General features: G+C 35.9%; 2 protein-coding genes across 2 annotated transcripts in view; one reads left to right on the plus strand and one right to left on the minus strand.

Moving 5' to 3' along the window:
* The window catches only part of Lsm11 (U6 snRNA-associated Sm-like protein LSm11), a 48,679-nt gene extending 33,863 nt beyond the window's left edge, over positions 1–14,816 (minus strand). The window contains exons 1-2 of the mRNA XM_089643104.1: positions 14,500–14,816; positions 4,336–4,454 (exon numbers count right to left, since the gene is read on the minus strand). Of these exons, the coding sequence (XP_089499230.1) occupies positions 4,336–4,454; positions 14,500–14,803 (423 nt within the window). The 5' untranslated portion in view covers positions 14,804–14,816. The remainder of the gene's footprint in view (positions 1–4,335; positions 4,455–14,499) is intronic.
* Positions 1–15,805, plus strand: part of Eip74EF (Ecdysone-induced protein E74) — a 491,406-nt gene that overhangs the window by 138,907 nt on the left and 336,694 nt on the right. The gene's annotated exons all lie outside the window — the stretch shown is intronic.

Raw genomic sequence — 15,805 nt, forward strand, 5'->3', positions numbered from 1 at the left:
AAATAGGCATCTCGCATTATAATATCACCATTTACTTCTTAAAAGTAAAATCTGCTTTTGAATGAATAGACATTTTTACATGGGAGCGCAAATTACTCGCCACGTTATGAACTAATTTGCGAAGTCCAAATTCGGCAAAGTAAATTTCTTCTGTTTGCAGAGTCGTAGTTAGTTTCAGAGTATTTAGTTAAGACACTTTTACAAATGTTTCATAATTTACTTACCCCAGTAAACAACGATGAGCACACTTGAGAATCGCTACATTGTGATGTGATAGTATATGTTTCTAAAACTGATCCATATAATACGGTGTGAATAAGCTTAAAATAAAGTAAAATAATGCTTACTTATGGAATGTAATACGACAATTGGGTTTATTCTCTTTTTCACATCTATTTTTACAAGTTTTCATATCACAAGTCAATATTTTGCCGTGTTATTTCGTAAAATGAACCGATGATGCCTCGACCTTAGTTCGCACAAGAATGATGACGTCACGTTTTCAAATTTCACTTGAGGCCATACGCGAGCCCAGCCGGCTCAAATGGAACCGGTATGGGGAGTGGGGAATAATACGCTTTTAATCACTTAGGGCAGGTCTACTAATATTCATATGTCTATGGAAATACCCAATTTTGTCGTTTAACCCACATTTTGACGTTTATTATTTTTTGTATATTAGCTGTACCCCCGCTACGCTTTGCTGTGGCTCAGTCTGTCTGTGCAGGTAGAGAAACAATAACGCGTGTTGTTTTTACATCAGACAGATGGCGATGTAAAAAAAATGTTTTTTCCAATAGATGGCGCTGTTTTAAAAGGTGTCACAGGTGACATCTATATAGTATAGGAATATAAAAACACACGCGTATTCGAATGCAACGTTGTTTCAAAATTTCAAAGCAAAAGAACTTTCGGAGATTTAAGATTTTCAACAAACGAACATTAACATTTTTATTTATGTAGATAATTGTGACATTAGCGTAACTGCGGAAACACAAATTATCCTATGACATTTCTGTGCTCCTTGTGTTTTGTTCCTGTCGACAGGTTAAGGCGAAGCTAAATCACTATTTTGATTAATCTTTATAACGAATTGGTGTTATCGAATTATGAATACAAAAACATATTATTTAGATAAATTGAAGGTTTTCCTATCGTTTCGCTTGAGTAGAATACAAATAAAGAAATAAATTAATCAATAAAAAATATAAATGTAAACCGCTAAAAAACATTTTTTTTCAATAGTAATATATGAACGCGTAAAGAGAACACCTTTTAAAAATACAGTATTATAGCTAAGATTATCTGTGACAGTTTCACTTGATTAACTTTTTTGCTTTCTTATAAAATTATTTACAAAATAAATAAAAACCAGTTTTGTGCTTGAAATCGCACGTTTCTAGACTCCGTTTGTCAAGCGATTTTAATGCCTATTACCTACAATATAAGGTATACCAAGAATATACACATTTTTGGCTTGTAGCTTCCTCTTAACTTTATGACCCGTGAAAATAAGGATAGTCTGAATTCTCGGCAAATCAGTTCCAATTTTTAATATTGAAATTAAAATAATTTTATGTAAAAAGTATTATATTGAAGGTAGGTAATTTATCGTTAGTCTGAATCCTCCAATCAATGCTTTTAATTTTGAAAATGACACTTAAATTCAAATAAAATCCAAGTTCTAGAGTTCACTGAACCGGAGTTATCACAATCTAAATTAGTTTTTGTTATTAGTTATTACTTCTTAATAACTTTGGCATGAGATTTGAGATGCACTCGGTGTCTATAAAAAGGTGCCGGTGCGTGCTGCAACTTTCTCGAGTGTAAGATTTAACGCGGTGATGGGGCGTTAATTTTTATGGCGTACTCGTTGCACATGCGAGTTTACGTATGCCCAGTCTAACAACAGCCATTTGTTAGAAACTGACCAATGGTGCACCTATATACGTTCATTACCAGGGTGGTATTCACTTCCAGTATCACCCTGGTGAAAGACCACCATTATGAATCGAAACGTTGATTTAAATGGCTTCAGACGTGTTAGGTAACCATATCTGAAGAGTTAGGTACTTCTCAACTCAAAAGGGGCAGGCAGGGAGGTCGCCAAATCACTCGGTCTTGGCACACACTCCTTGCGTCACATTCACACATCATCTTATACATACTCTTATATTATTTTCTATGACTCTTGACATGGTCCTCTTGATCGTCCCTGACTTCTTCTATCTTCCTTACATTCCTTTCTTAATCTTACTCATCACTCATCACGCTTACATCAGCTTTGCATTCTTTGCGGATCTCCACATTTCTCACACGATCATATACGGTTACGCCCTTAGGAATTAGTGCTCTCATTTCTACAGCATTTCATCCTTCCCCTGTCAGTTCCATACCTCAGGGTATATAGGCTTACTTAGAGACACCCATTCATAGCTTTAATTTTTGAGAAATGTAGCATTAATTATTGAAGAAATAGCTTTATTTTTGCGTTTTCATAGCGTTTATAGCTAAATAGGATAACATCAAGGAATGGGAGTCGGCAAGAGGGGAAAAAGCAAAATCACTTGAAACATGTTTATTGAATTATTGATTGAATCTCAGCATGGCACATGTTTCTACAGTAGAGTGTGTCATGTTCGTTCTACGATCTGTCAATAAAAGATTAGAACGACACTATTCATAGGGGTCTACACAGTCAACAGAGCTGCCTCAGCAAATTCTCTGTGAATAACAGAGCTTTACAGCTAAGAGTAGCTGAATTATGTCTACAGTGACTCCATCCCTCACTTGCTCTACAAGCTGTCTTTGAAAAAGCTGTTAATTCCAGCAATTTACTGTCATCGACAGATTTGAATGTTGCTGCAAGCCATTCAGAAAACACCAACCGCATTCAGTCCTCCATGAATGGCTTTACATGCATTTACCCTTCTTTCAATATATCTATCAGCCTTCCCATCTCTCATAACACAATAACCATTTACTTAATCTCATTCATTAATGAATAACGACTAATGAGAATGACTAATTAGTGTAAAACGTACGCCGCTTCAGCAATAAACAACAACTATACGAAGTGTATCCTTACAACCGTCGAAGTAAAAGCTAGAGCAAGCCTTTCTGAATCTAGAACTATAAGCCGAGTAATGTGTGCTGTGCATAAAAGCAACAATCAGTCTATAGCCATCGGGTCGGACCGTAAACACCCGCGTCGCCTCACTATGCACTATGCCTAGCATGCAGTATGCAGTATGCACTGTATGCAGTCTTCCGGGTTAAATAAACCCGACGAGTCTAAAGTTACATACACTATGCAGTGTTGACTGTTGAGTGCTGCTATGCGCCGTCCTGCCAATGGTCATTGGTCGGTTGCTAATAAAGGCTGATAATAATATTTGGATGATTTGCATAGCGCCGTTTTTTGTGAAAACGCACCTCAGGGGTGCTGGACAAATATATAATATATCGCCATCTCTGGACAAGGTTCTAACTGACAGTAAAAAAAGACTTTCGAATGCAAAACAATTTTCTATATCCAAAATAACTTTCAGAACCAACTATAGATGCTTGTTTGACAAATTTCCGCCATCAAGTTTTTAATGTTTCTTCTTATTTTAAAAGTTCTAACATCATTTTGAATATTTTGTATTATATTACAATTTTGTTTGTAGCTGACAGTTGATCGTTTTTACGAAGCGCAGTGCAGTTCGTCACTTTAGTTAGATAGAGTTCTAACATCGACTTAAGAGGAAGCTACAAGCCAAAAGTGTGTATATTCTTGGTAACCTTATATCGTAGGTAATAGGCATTAAAATCGCTTGACAAACGGAATCTAGAAACGTTCGATTTCAAGCACAAAACTGGTTTTTATTTATTTTGTAAATAATGTTATAAGAAAGCAAAAAAGTTAAACTTTCACAAATAATCTTAGCAATAATACTGTATTTTTAAAAAGTTGTTTCCTTTACGCGTTCATACATTTCTATTGAAAAAACATATTTTTTAGTAGTTTACATATATATTTTTTATAGAGTAATTTATTTTTTTATTTGTATTCTACACAAGCGAAGCGATAGGAAAACCTTCAATTTACCTAACACATATTTTTTGGTATTCATAATGTACACCAGTACATACACAAAGATTAATAAAACTAGTGATTTGGCATTAAGCTTCGCCTTAAGACGTTGTTGTGACCTTAAGTGGAGTCGACGTATGACGAATTGAGGAGTTTCTACCTGTGGCCCCTTGATTCTATTCTTGCTGTTATCCAACCTCCCGTTGTCAGCAGCATAACACGAAGAAAAGGAAATAAAAGAGCACGTGTGACCTCACCTTGACCTTGATGCACGTGTCCATGCACAGCTTAAGCCGTGCCAGAGGTCCCATTTGTCGTGCAATCCTTGTCAGCAGATTGGTGCCCATTACAAACGGCTTGTCAATCTTAGCAGGCCCTAGAAAAAAAAACAATTTTAATGATTTTACAGGGTTTTCCAATAAGAGGTGTTATTTTGAATCGCCCGCTATTTCAATAGATGTTACTTTTGAAGCTGTCATTTTTTGACATTTGACAAGTAGAAACTACGCCATTAATAAAAATGATACACGCTTCAACAACGCATTGAAATTATTAAAATTCACTTGAGTGAATCAAATGCAAATCATCTTGAGTGATGAGGCCCATTTCCACCTCGGTGGCTTCGTCAACAAGCAAAGTTGTCGCATCTGGGGCTCGGAAAACCCAAGAGTTATTGTTGAAAAGCCTCTCTATCCTCAACGTGTGACTGTTTGGTGCGTTTTATGGTCCGGCGGAGTCATTGGACCTTACTTTTTCGAAAATAAGGCTGGAGCAACAGTTACGGTGAATGGATTGCGCTATCGAGAGATGATTAATGATTTTTTATGGCCGGAATTGGATGGTATTGATATGGACAACGTTTACTTTCAACTAGACGGCGCTACATGCCACACAAGCAACGAAACCATTGATCTTTTAGGGGAAAAGTTTCTTTGAATATCAAAATAACACCTCTTATTGGAAAATCCTGTAGAAAACGATGACAGAAAAGTAAAAAAAAACATCGACGCACGTTGCTTGATCCCATAAAATAAAGTAAAAAATAACTAAAAGAACTACCATAAAACACGCAATCATTAAAAAAGAACGAAAAAAAGACTCCCTCAAAATAACTAACTACTTATTAATAGGCATACCTTTTTACAAAGTACCACAGTACTGGAAAAAATGTTTGAAAGTCGCCGACAGACCGAGAACTAACCTAGGACAACGATCCAGTAGATGTGCATATTACAAGACGCCCTCTCACTAAAGTCGGTGTACCTGTACTGTATTTCTATGCAGCGTGCGTGGTCGGTCCGTACGGAAGGTCATGCAGTTTATTGCGCGTGGGTTTTGTTAAACTGCGACTTAGGGATGTGTAACGTCCTTGAGGGATATTATGCAGTTCCGGTTATCCGGCGGATTGCGAGCGGATAAGCGGGAATTGAAAGCGGCAGATATTATTATTTATCGACATGTAATGGATTGATTTATTATAGAGAGGATTGAACGCCAATTTTTTCTGCATCATTTGTGGTGTTTCAATGATTACTTATTTATGTTCAATTTTTACAGTACACCCATCAATCTAATAAATCAAAACGAAACATGAAACAGAACAAGATACAGAAAAATAAAAAGAAACAATCCCAACTGTAAATCGAACCCAGGAATCGTGACTTTTGTGTGTACTATAGCGCTAATATTACTAAAAATGTCATTATTGTTGCTGTAGCCGAAAACGTCTTCTTTTTTTGTATGAAGATTTTCATGAAATTTCAGTTTGGCCGCGCGCCGTAGGGATTTCCTCAAAATATTCATCCAAAAATCAAATTTAAAAAAAAAAACACGTTTTAACTTCCGAGGATATCTGTCTTACAGGGACAACGTACTTAACCACTCGACCATTGGGACCTAATTATTGTAAATCATTTTTGTCGATCTCATATATCAAATTCAGAATTAACAATATTATCTTCAAATGCAGGTAACTCCATTAATGGAGGACTGAACGCAGTTGGCGCGAACAAAAAATTGTCCAAAGAAGCGAAGTTAGCAGTCCACAACGGAGTGCTGGTACCTACCCTGATGTATTGAAGTGAGGCATGGAACTGGCAAAGAAAGGATGAAAGTAGATTGAATGCTGTTGAAATGAGATCCCTGAGGCGTATGTGTGGTAAAACCATGTATGATCGCGTGATGAATGTGGAGATCCGGAAAGAGTGCAAGGCGATGTAAGCGTAATGAGTAAGATCAAGAAAGGGACGCTTGGATTGTTTGGGCATGTAGAGCGAATGAGCGAAGAAAGGAGTGTAAGGAGAATATACGATACAAATGTGAATGATAGCAGAAGTCGGGGACGCCCGAGGAAGACATGGCACGACCAAGTGAATCAGATACTTGAGTCGGGCCATGTCAAGAGTCAGAACAATAGAAGAGACGATGAGAATGAGACGATGTATGAATGTGAATTAAGTAAGGAGTGTGTGCCAAGACCGAGTTGTTTGGCGGTCCGTCCTCTCTGCCTACCCCTGCGGAGAAACGGCGTGATGGTTAGTTAGTTATCTTCAAATAATTTTAAGAATATTTTAAACTGCTATTTTTTTGAATGATTACAAGTTCTAGAGAATTTATTTGTAATTTAGATAGTGTATTATCCATGTCTTGTTCTGTTCCATGCTTCGTTTAAATTTATTAGAATAATCTTATTTTTAAATAATGTATTTTTTTAAATCTTATGATATAAATATAATGTTCGTAGCCCTGGTCTGTAGCGTAGGCCATTGGAGAAATATTTTCTCCTTTCATTTTGCTTTGAACAGAGGTTACAGTCATTGAAGTAGGTACTCTATGCTTTTATTTTAGCTCTGGCAACATGCATCGCTTAGTGAGGCAGGTTATGTAAAACAAAATGTTCCTACTTATTTTCAAATGGTAGCAGCACCAAACAGAACAGTGACAAAACAGAACAGTTTTGAAAAGTGATGTAAAATCAAAAAAGTGATTTAAAAAAACATGGTAACTAGGGTAACTTCGATTAGTTTTTTTTAATCACTTTTAATGACATTTTCACTTTGAAGTGTTCTGTTTTATCACAGTTCTGTTTAGTTATAGAACCCTACAAAACCATTTGTACCTGCAATATTGCATAGGACTTTAAAGAGAAAATGATTCTATGAAAACAAGTAATTTTTGATTGATTATTCAAAAGACTAGAAAATAACTAATAACTTGTAGTTTTTTAATATTTATAATTTCATTGTGAAATAGTGCAAGGCTGATGTAAGCGTAATGAGTAAGATTAAGAAAGGGACGCTCTTTAGAAAGGAGTGTAAGGAGAATATAAAATGACGCAAATAAAGCGAGGAAGACATGGCACGATCAAGTGAATCAGATAATTGAGACGATGTATTAATGTGAATTAAGTAAGGAGTGTGTGCCAAGACCGAGTTGTTTGGCGGTCCGTCATTTCTGCCTACCCCTGCGGAGAAACGGCGTAAATTAGTTAGTTGTATTGCACAGGAGTACCAACTGCTCTCGACCGTCATGAGCAGTAATATAAGTATGTTTGCGACACGTTCCAGAGTGGTAGATACTTCCAGTATCACCCCAGTGAAAAACTCTTAATCCTCCTCTCCACTACCTTCCTGGGGATGCCGTAGATTCACTGGCTCCAGACTTTAGGTTAGTTGAAGTTGGGATTCCCGTGCGAAACCTACTCGCATAAAAAAATTAAATCAATTTTTACAGCGCCCTTGCGGTGATTTTGCAAAAAATGGCGCTATACAAATTATCCAGTTATTATTATTATTATATCTCTACGTAAAATGATGGTCTACCTGGGTGATACTCGGAGAATCTTTCCATTCCGGACAAGATGCGAATATTATGACAAGGTACTTTAATTAAAAGTAAAATTTAAGTAAAAAACTCGAAAAATTTTTTTTTTTTACTATAATAATCTATTTTCGATTTTCAATCTAGTTGCCAATTTCAAAGATTTTATTTATTTATTTATTGATAAAGGTAAGAGACAAACAGCTTATACATTTTGAGTGAGGATTAAATCTTCCTCCCCAGAGACTGGACTCAACCGCGCTAATTACTGCTCCAAATCCCAATTTGATAGGACCAAAATTTATGTGTGTAAATGCATATAAGTCCGCGTGTGCACGCGTGATTGCCACCATTGATAGAATGCATTGTATTCGACAACGAGTATATCTGCTGAGTTTCAGTTCGATCTGACGTGTGTTAATTTCCGCGTCGCTCATTAACAAAATACAAATATACGTATTTTAAAAGCACATCTTGTTCTGTTAATTTACATGTTATAGGTATGAAAAAAATCACAGTGTTCCTTTAAATGCAAAATATCGAAGGATTTTTTGTTCTATTTTAAATAGTCATACTTTGTGACTTTTTAATTTTTTTTTCATTTATTCTAGCGCACTCCCTTTAACATTTGTATTTACGCATCTCCCTTTGAAACCATCTTCTTCTTCTTATTGAACGCTTGATCTGTAATATTAAAAACAGTATTATCAAATAATTATAAGCAACAATTACTCTCCCGAAATATCAATACAAATTGAAAATATTTCCCCGAGTAAAAATAAATGCCGCCAACGGGAATTGAACCCGTACCTTCTGATGTCCGGTCAGGTGCTCTGTATCCACTGAGCTATGTCGGCTTATTTCCAATCCGCCAATTAATTCAATGTGTACTAGTATCTCAATCAAAAATTACTGCTTATTATATTTTTTCACCTGTAAACAACCAACTTTATTTTTGTAGGAAAGGCTTTGTTAGTGCCAATGGCGTCGAGACATATTATATGTACATTTGTTGGTGAAATATTTTGACTTGTCAAATATTATTATTTTTTTAGTGATAAACTAATGTTTATAAGACAATTTTTTAAACATATTACATTAAAAAAATAAATGTATTATCGTTCAACGAAATTATCATCGGCAAGTTAATCAAAGTCCGGCAAGCCAAGAGAGAAAAGTGTGCAGAAAGTGATAATCAGAGAGAGAGAGAAAGAGAAGAAGAAAATAGTGGAGTTGGCAACGAGAAGCGTGATAGCAGAAGATTAAGAGAAGCGAAGAGAGTGTGGAGGCACCTGTTTGACCGAAGTGCAAGAACCCACACAACCCCGACTAATAATATCATTCACATCAGGTGGGTACCCCCCACTCGTCAGTACGCGCATGCGCTTGGTATTGGTGCTTTCTCCGCGATGTGCATTGCCCGACCTCCACCACAAACAATCCGCCAGCAAAACGAACAACACACACAAAAAAACACTACCAAACATGGGCATAATATAAAACTGCACACATTACTGCTTCGCCCCTTTCGATATTATCATGTTTACTTGACTCAAGTTTTGCGATTTGCAGTTAAGGCCTATGCACTCGTAATCCTGAACTTACGCTGGCAAATTTTTCAACACGCCAACGTAGCATTTTTAAACCACTTGGTAAGAAAATGATGTGGCTCCAAACGTGGGCAATATAAATGGTGCAGCCTTTTTAAGTTTTTCCTTTTTGCTGTCGACTTAGTTGCTGTTTCGCGACCGGGCTTTTGCTCCCGAGTTGCAGTACTGCATTCTGAAAGAAAGTTATTATTACGCAATGCAAAAGGTGGTTTTCTATTGTATAGGTCAAGGATTTTCGCAATTTGGCGCGGATTCTCCCTTTTGTAAGGGACGGTAATTTTATACACATTTCTATTAATTTTGTTCGTTTTTTAATACGAGGCCCATGCACCCGGTTTGAATTAAAACTTACAACTGGTAAGGGAATTCGACAAAAAGGAGTATTCATTTAATCAGAGTGAAAATGTAACGGTTTTTTTAAACCTAACTTTTTTAAGGCGTGTTTTTCTTTTACATTTTTGATTTTGTAAGTAATAACAATGGTGAGAGTAGAAAAATGTTTTATTGAACCCTATTGAACGAAAACGTGTTAAGGCGATGCACTACGTCGTGTAATATTTTAAATTAAGCCGCTATCAATAACAACCCTTACGTAGATGGCGATAAGGTTTAAAATCCCGCTCAACACCATCCGCCTGTTTTGATTAATGCAAGAAAAAAACATGGCCAAAAAGTGCCTTTTATTTTATTTTGTGGATGTTCAGGCATAAATATGTAATTTATTTTTGATCATTTTATAAATAACGTAATTTTCCACATTATACAATAAAATTATAACCGAAAATGGGTTCGTAAGTAGGAGATTTCGAACTTTAAAGCAGTTTTCATGGGGCTTTTACATAATTTTTTTCTGGGCTTATAAAGAGACTTTTCTAAAAAATACCCGATCATTTCAAAGGCCAAGATGTAATCTACTCGCCGTATTTAATTAAAGCATCTGAAACATTTCTATGCAACCAAATTTTCAAACCTAAAACACATGATTTTGCATTACTACGCATGGCATCGCCTTAATATTCTGAATTGTTTAGTATTGAATAAACCAATGTCGCCATTGACATTGCAGTAGCTTTTGGTTCTTGCCAAATTAGCATGCGCTCTGTCTCTATTACAATTGCTTGACGACACACCTTTAAAACATGATAAAGTCGGGAATTTGATGAAATAAAAAACAGGTTTTCAGGATAGTTTTTTTTCATCGCTTTTAATGACTATATCACGTTTTAAAGATGTGTTGAATTGTTAGTTTTGAGTTACGAAATGGACCCTTACAAATATATTAATATTTCTGTCATTGATCTTAGTGACAAACTTTGTTAAGGAACAAAAAAAAACTGATCTATTATCGTTTCTGAAAGAATAAATTCCAGCTTGTTGCATCACAAAACTGCGAGACTCGGTTCAGTGCAAACTTTCACGTCACTAAAGTGCATTTGATTGCATGTTGGTCTGAAAGTGCATCGCGCCCGCCGCCGCTCGCGAACGCTTGTGGCTGTGACGTCCCGGGTTCGATGCCCGGCTCGGCCGCTGACCCCGGCTCCCCTCCCCCCACCACCCAACACACACACCCTCACTCCTAGTACGGGGAGGGGAGGGGAGTTGGAACGGGCATGGGCATTCCTGACTTGTGCAATGAATGCGAATCTCTCTATAGTGACAGTGCGAGTTTTAGAAAGACGTTACCCAGCTTTTGGGATGTGACATAATTAGCAGAGGAAGGACCAAAACAGACTGAATGCTGTACAAATGAGTTCCCTGAGGTAACACCAAGTGTAGTTTGAAAGAGAGAGTACGAAAATAGCGTGCAATATAGTTGTGAATTATGAATACTTGGAGCAGGTGGATGAGTTTGTATATTTGGGAAGTATTGAAAGAAGGGTCCAAAGAAACGAAGCTATGAGTCCACAGCGGAGTTCTGGTACCTACCCTGATGTATGGCAGTGAGGCATGGAACTGGCAGAGGTAGGATGAAAATAGGCTGAAAGCTGTAGAAATGAGATCCCTGACGAGTATGTGTGTAGTAATAGTGTAGTGTAGTAACACATTTAGAATGAATCAATCACATATTTTAGTAATTTAATTTTAAATGTTTTTATGTATTCTTCTGATTTTATTTCTTCTGGTAGCTCTCCAAATATCTTCAACGCTCCGTACATCAATGACTTTTGACTCTGTGTTTTTTTCCTGAAGGGGAGTCTCAATTCATTTCTTTTCCTCGTCTCATGTGTGTGTTTGTTCTGTAGTTTATCAATTTTTCTTAGGAATTCACTAGACGTATGGCCATTGATTATCTTGTAGATTAAAAATATGGTATTAAAGTAAATAATTTGTTTAAATGACAAGATATTTAACTCCTTCAACATGTTCTTAATTTTTGTGTATCTATTTGTCTTCAATATAGTTCTCATTGCTCTATTTTGTAGAATTAGATTAGATTATACAGTGAGAAATGTGGAGATTCACAAAGAATACAAGGCTGATGTAAGCCTAATGAGTAAGATTAAGAATCAGACGCTTAGATTGTTTGGGCATGTAGAGCGAACGAACGAATAAAGGAGTGTGAGGAGAATAATATCGGTCTCAAATGCGAATGGCAGAAAAAATCGGGGGCGCCCGAGGAAGATTTTGTACGATCAAGTGAACAAGATACTTATGAATGTAAATAAGACAAGAAGTGTGTGCCAAGACAGAAGTTGTTTGGCGGTTCGTCCTCTCTGCCTACCTCTACGGGTAACGGCGTGATGGTTAGTTAGTCATATCGCAGATCACTGAACAGAAAAAAAACGGGTAAAAGTTTGATAGATTCTAAAGGGGTAGGCAGAGAGGGCAGACCATTGTTTCATTCGCATTCATACATAATCTTCTGTTGTTTTGACTCTTCACATGAACCGACTCAAGTATTTGATACTTGATCGTGCCGTGTCACTTCGGTAATGTTTCTTTATCCCACTTACTGCTAAATACGCACATATTATTGAAATAACACATTGTTTGGTACAAGAAACAACAAAATCTAAACTTAAAATTAAACCTAACATAGTGTAACCTTTTAAACATAGTTTTTTCATCACTTTTCATGAATTTACATCACTTCTTAAGAGTGTGTTGGATTGTCATTGTCTTGAGACACCCGGTTACCGAAAAACACACGTTATTAGTTTCTTAGTTCGAGTTATATGAATAATTTGTGCGCATTTAGATTGAAGCAGAACGTTTCGGCAAATTTCACTTCATACTTACAAAAATGCAACATATCGGCAAAAGATGTTTAGACAAGGGAAATTAGCACTCTATTTGAAATGTTTTAGTGTTATTTAAATAATGGACTAAGGAAATTTGTCACCGCTGCTTCTAATATTCACATTAGCATTATATATTCTCCTTGCACTCCTTCGTTCATCTGCTCTACTTGTCCAAACCATCTAAGCGCCCCTTTTTTAATCTTACTCATTACACGCTTGCATAAGCCTCATATTATTTTCGTATCTACACATTTTTCACTCATCATACATGATTTTACAACTCATTCGCCAAAGGGATATCATTTCTACCTCCACTTATCTTAAAACGAACGGATTCCAATCTTTGGAGCATCATAGACGTCAGATGGGAATGTTATCCTTGATTTACCAGTATTTCAATGAAAGATGCTCCGAGAAACTAACGTCATTCAGCGCCAAACATCCAGCAGTTCAAATGAGCGCCCAATATGTTTGTAAATGGTTGACATTTGTCGCATGAGAACGGGTCGTTTATACGACTCTAGGTTTACTCTTTCCTTTCCTCGAAAATATCCTCCACACAGCATCCCAAAAGATGATATTGGTTACACGACAACTCAAAACAATAATAATTTAACACACATTTAAAAAATGATATATAGTCCTATGTAAACCTTTTTAATCTGTTTTTTGTTTCATCACTTTTCATGACTTTATTTTTGATGAGTTATCCGGTCAACTATTATCTGTTTACCTATTTAACAATACATTTTTTTTTATAGTGAATACCTCACAAGAGTCCCAACTGCTCCCGTCTGGAGCCAGTGGGACTATGGCATCCCCAATTGGGGGATGTTGTGAGGCTGAAGGTAAGTGGGGAAGGGAAAGAGGAAGGTGGGGAAGTACCTGGCTATTCAGATCTAGTCACTAAACACGGCTAAAGCCATTTGGAGCAACGTTTCAATTCTGAATGGTGGTCTTACACCAGGGCGATACTGGTAGTATCTTCCACTCTGGAACGTGCCGCAAATATACTATATATTATTTTAATTAATTAATTGTGAAATAACACAAATTAATCAAATAAAATTTATTTGCGCACGCCGGGTTCGAACCCGCGACCTTCGGAATGGCAGTCCAATGCGTTACCACTGGACTAAGCCGGCCGTCACAACCCATAACATAACCCTTTGGGATAATTTGTTCGCTTTTGGGAACAACTCACAAGGTATCATAGAAATAGTTGCATTTTCCATACTGTCATGGTGAGAAATATGATCTAAAGGCGTTAGAAAAAGAAAACACTATTTTTTCGCTTTTGGGAACATGATCTAAACGGAGGTAGAAAAAGAAAACACTACGCGTTTTTTAAACTCTAGAAGTTAACTATAGAACAATTTAAATGTACACTTTTATGAAACCAAAGATTCCGAACGTAATTTGAATTTAAAAAATTAAGAAACATTTTGAATTTTTTTATTAATTATTTTTTTTATTAATTATTTTTTATTAATTATTTTTTATTAATTATTTTTTATTAATTATTTTTTTATTTATAAAGATTACAAGGTAACCGGTTTTAGTTTCAGTTCAGAAATATTCCACTTTTTGGATTATATTGCAAAGCGGAAATATTTTATCTTCTGTCAAAATATGATGAGGCTTGAAGAGTCAAAAGTATTATGATGCGTAGTTGTATCGTCTAATATTGAATTAAACAATAAAATATAACAGATAAACATTCAACTAAACTAATAGAAGCAGTACTCACTCTGATGTTCCGGAAAACGTTCAATATTTTTGGCGGCAATATCTTCCTTCTGCAGTTCTTCTTCCTGCCGCTTGGCTCTTACGCGCGCTGCGTTACCGACCGACATGTTCAACGTGCCAGCCTTCAAACGCGATGTAAATATGGCGATATTATCGTAGACCGGCGCGTTTGGAACGGGAATCTTTACATCCTTGGCATAAAGGGCCTTCATTGGATTAAACCGAGAACTCGAAAAGTCTAAACTATCGCCACTGCTATCATTTTCGTCGCTTGAAGGCGGACTTTTGTCATCCTCGGATGCCATGTCGTCAAGCTGTCAAAAATCTAAACAAAACCGGTGTTGCCAGCGTGAATAATATATTTCAGTGTGGCGAGTTCTTATACAAATTCATCGCAAGCGTAGGTACTGCGATTGGTTTATAAATATGATGAAACAAAACGCCTGATGTTTTATAACATTAAGAATTATTCAATTTGTTTGTTTTACTTTCATAATATTATTATTACTAATTCACTCTTTTGCTCTCCCAGTGTAGAAAGTTTTGATGGAGCGAGTAGATACTTACGATTAGTTTGTTTATTGAAACAAAGCATCGAATTCACGTGCGTGTTTGTTGTTCGTTGGGTCGCCATTATGAATAAATTACGCGAGTGTGGCGAGTTTTTTTAATTAACGCGCGTAGGTACTTTGATTATTTATTTATAAATTAGTATTGAAACAAAGCCTAGTAACTGTTAAAAGTTGTTAATATATTCCGTTTGTTTGTTATTTTTATCTTTTAAAATAGCAAGGCTTACATCATAAGGTACGATATTTGATTCTTTGTATTATTACCATAATATTATTTGTTAAAGGTACTTATGCACGTGTCGTTTTGTTCTACTGACGCTATATTAATGATTCCTGATGTTTTTGATATTTTTTTAAAATTATGAATTGTTTGAAGGCAAATATTTGATAAACCTAATAAAAACATTATAAATTATATCTGTAGCTGAACGCGTATTTTAATGTTATTTAGTACACGGAATATATGCATATGGACAAATTATAATTATATATGGATGTAATTAAAATTATTATTGCTTTCAGCGATAAGGAGAAGCGATCTTTCAACTATTCAATTAATACATTTAAAATAAAATTTATTGCTGTAGTCCGTCAACAAAGTGTATAAATTTAATACAATTGTTATATATTTCTTCATTTCTATGGCAAACCGAGTAAACCCGCTTTTAGAAAAAATCATAGCAGATTATTGATTTACATTAAACATTTAATTATTATTAATTCAAAATGGTGTCA

The sequence above is a fragment of the Hesperophylax consimilis genome, chromosome 19, assembly GCF_061612785.1.
Source record: "Hesperophylax consimilis isolate HC1 chromosome 19, BYU_Hcon_1.0, whole genome shotgun sequence".
Lineage (NCBI taxonomy): Eukaryota > Metazoa > Arthropoda > Insecta > Trichoptera > Limnephilidae > Hesperophylax > Hesperophylax consimilis.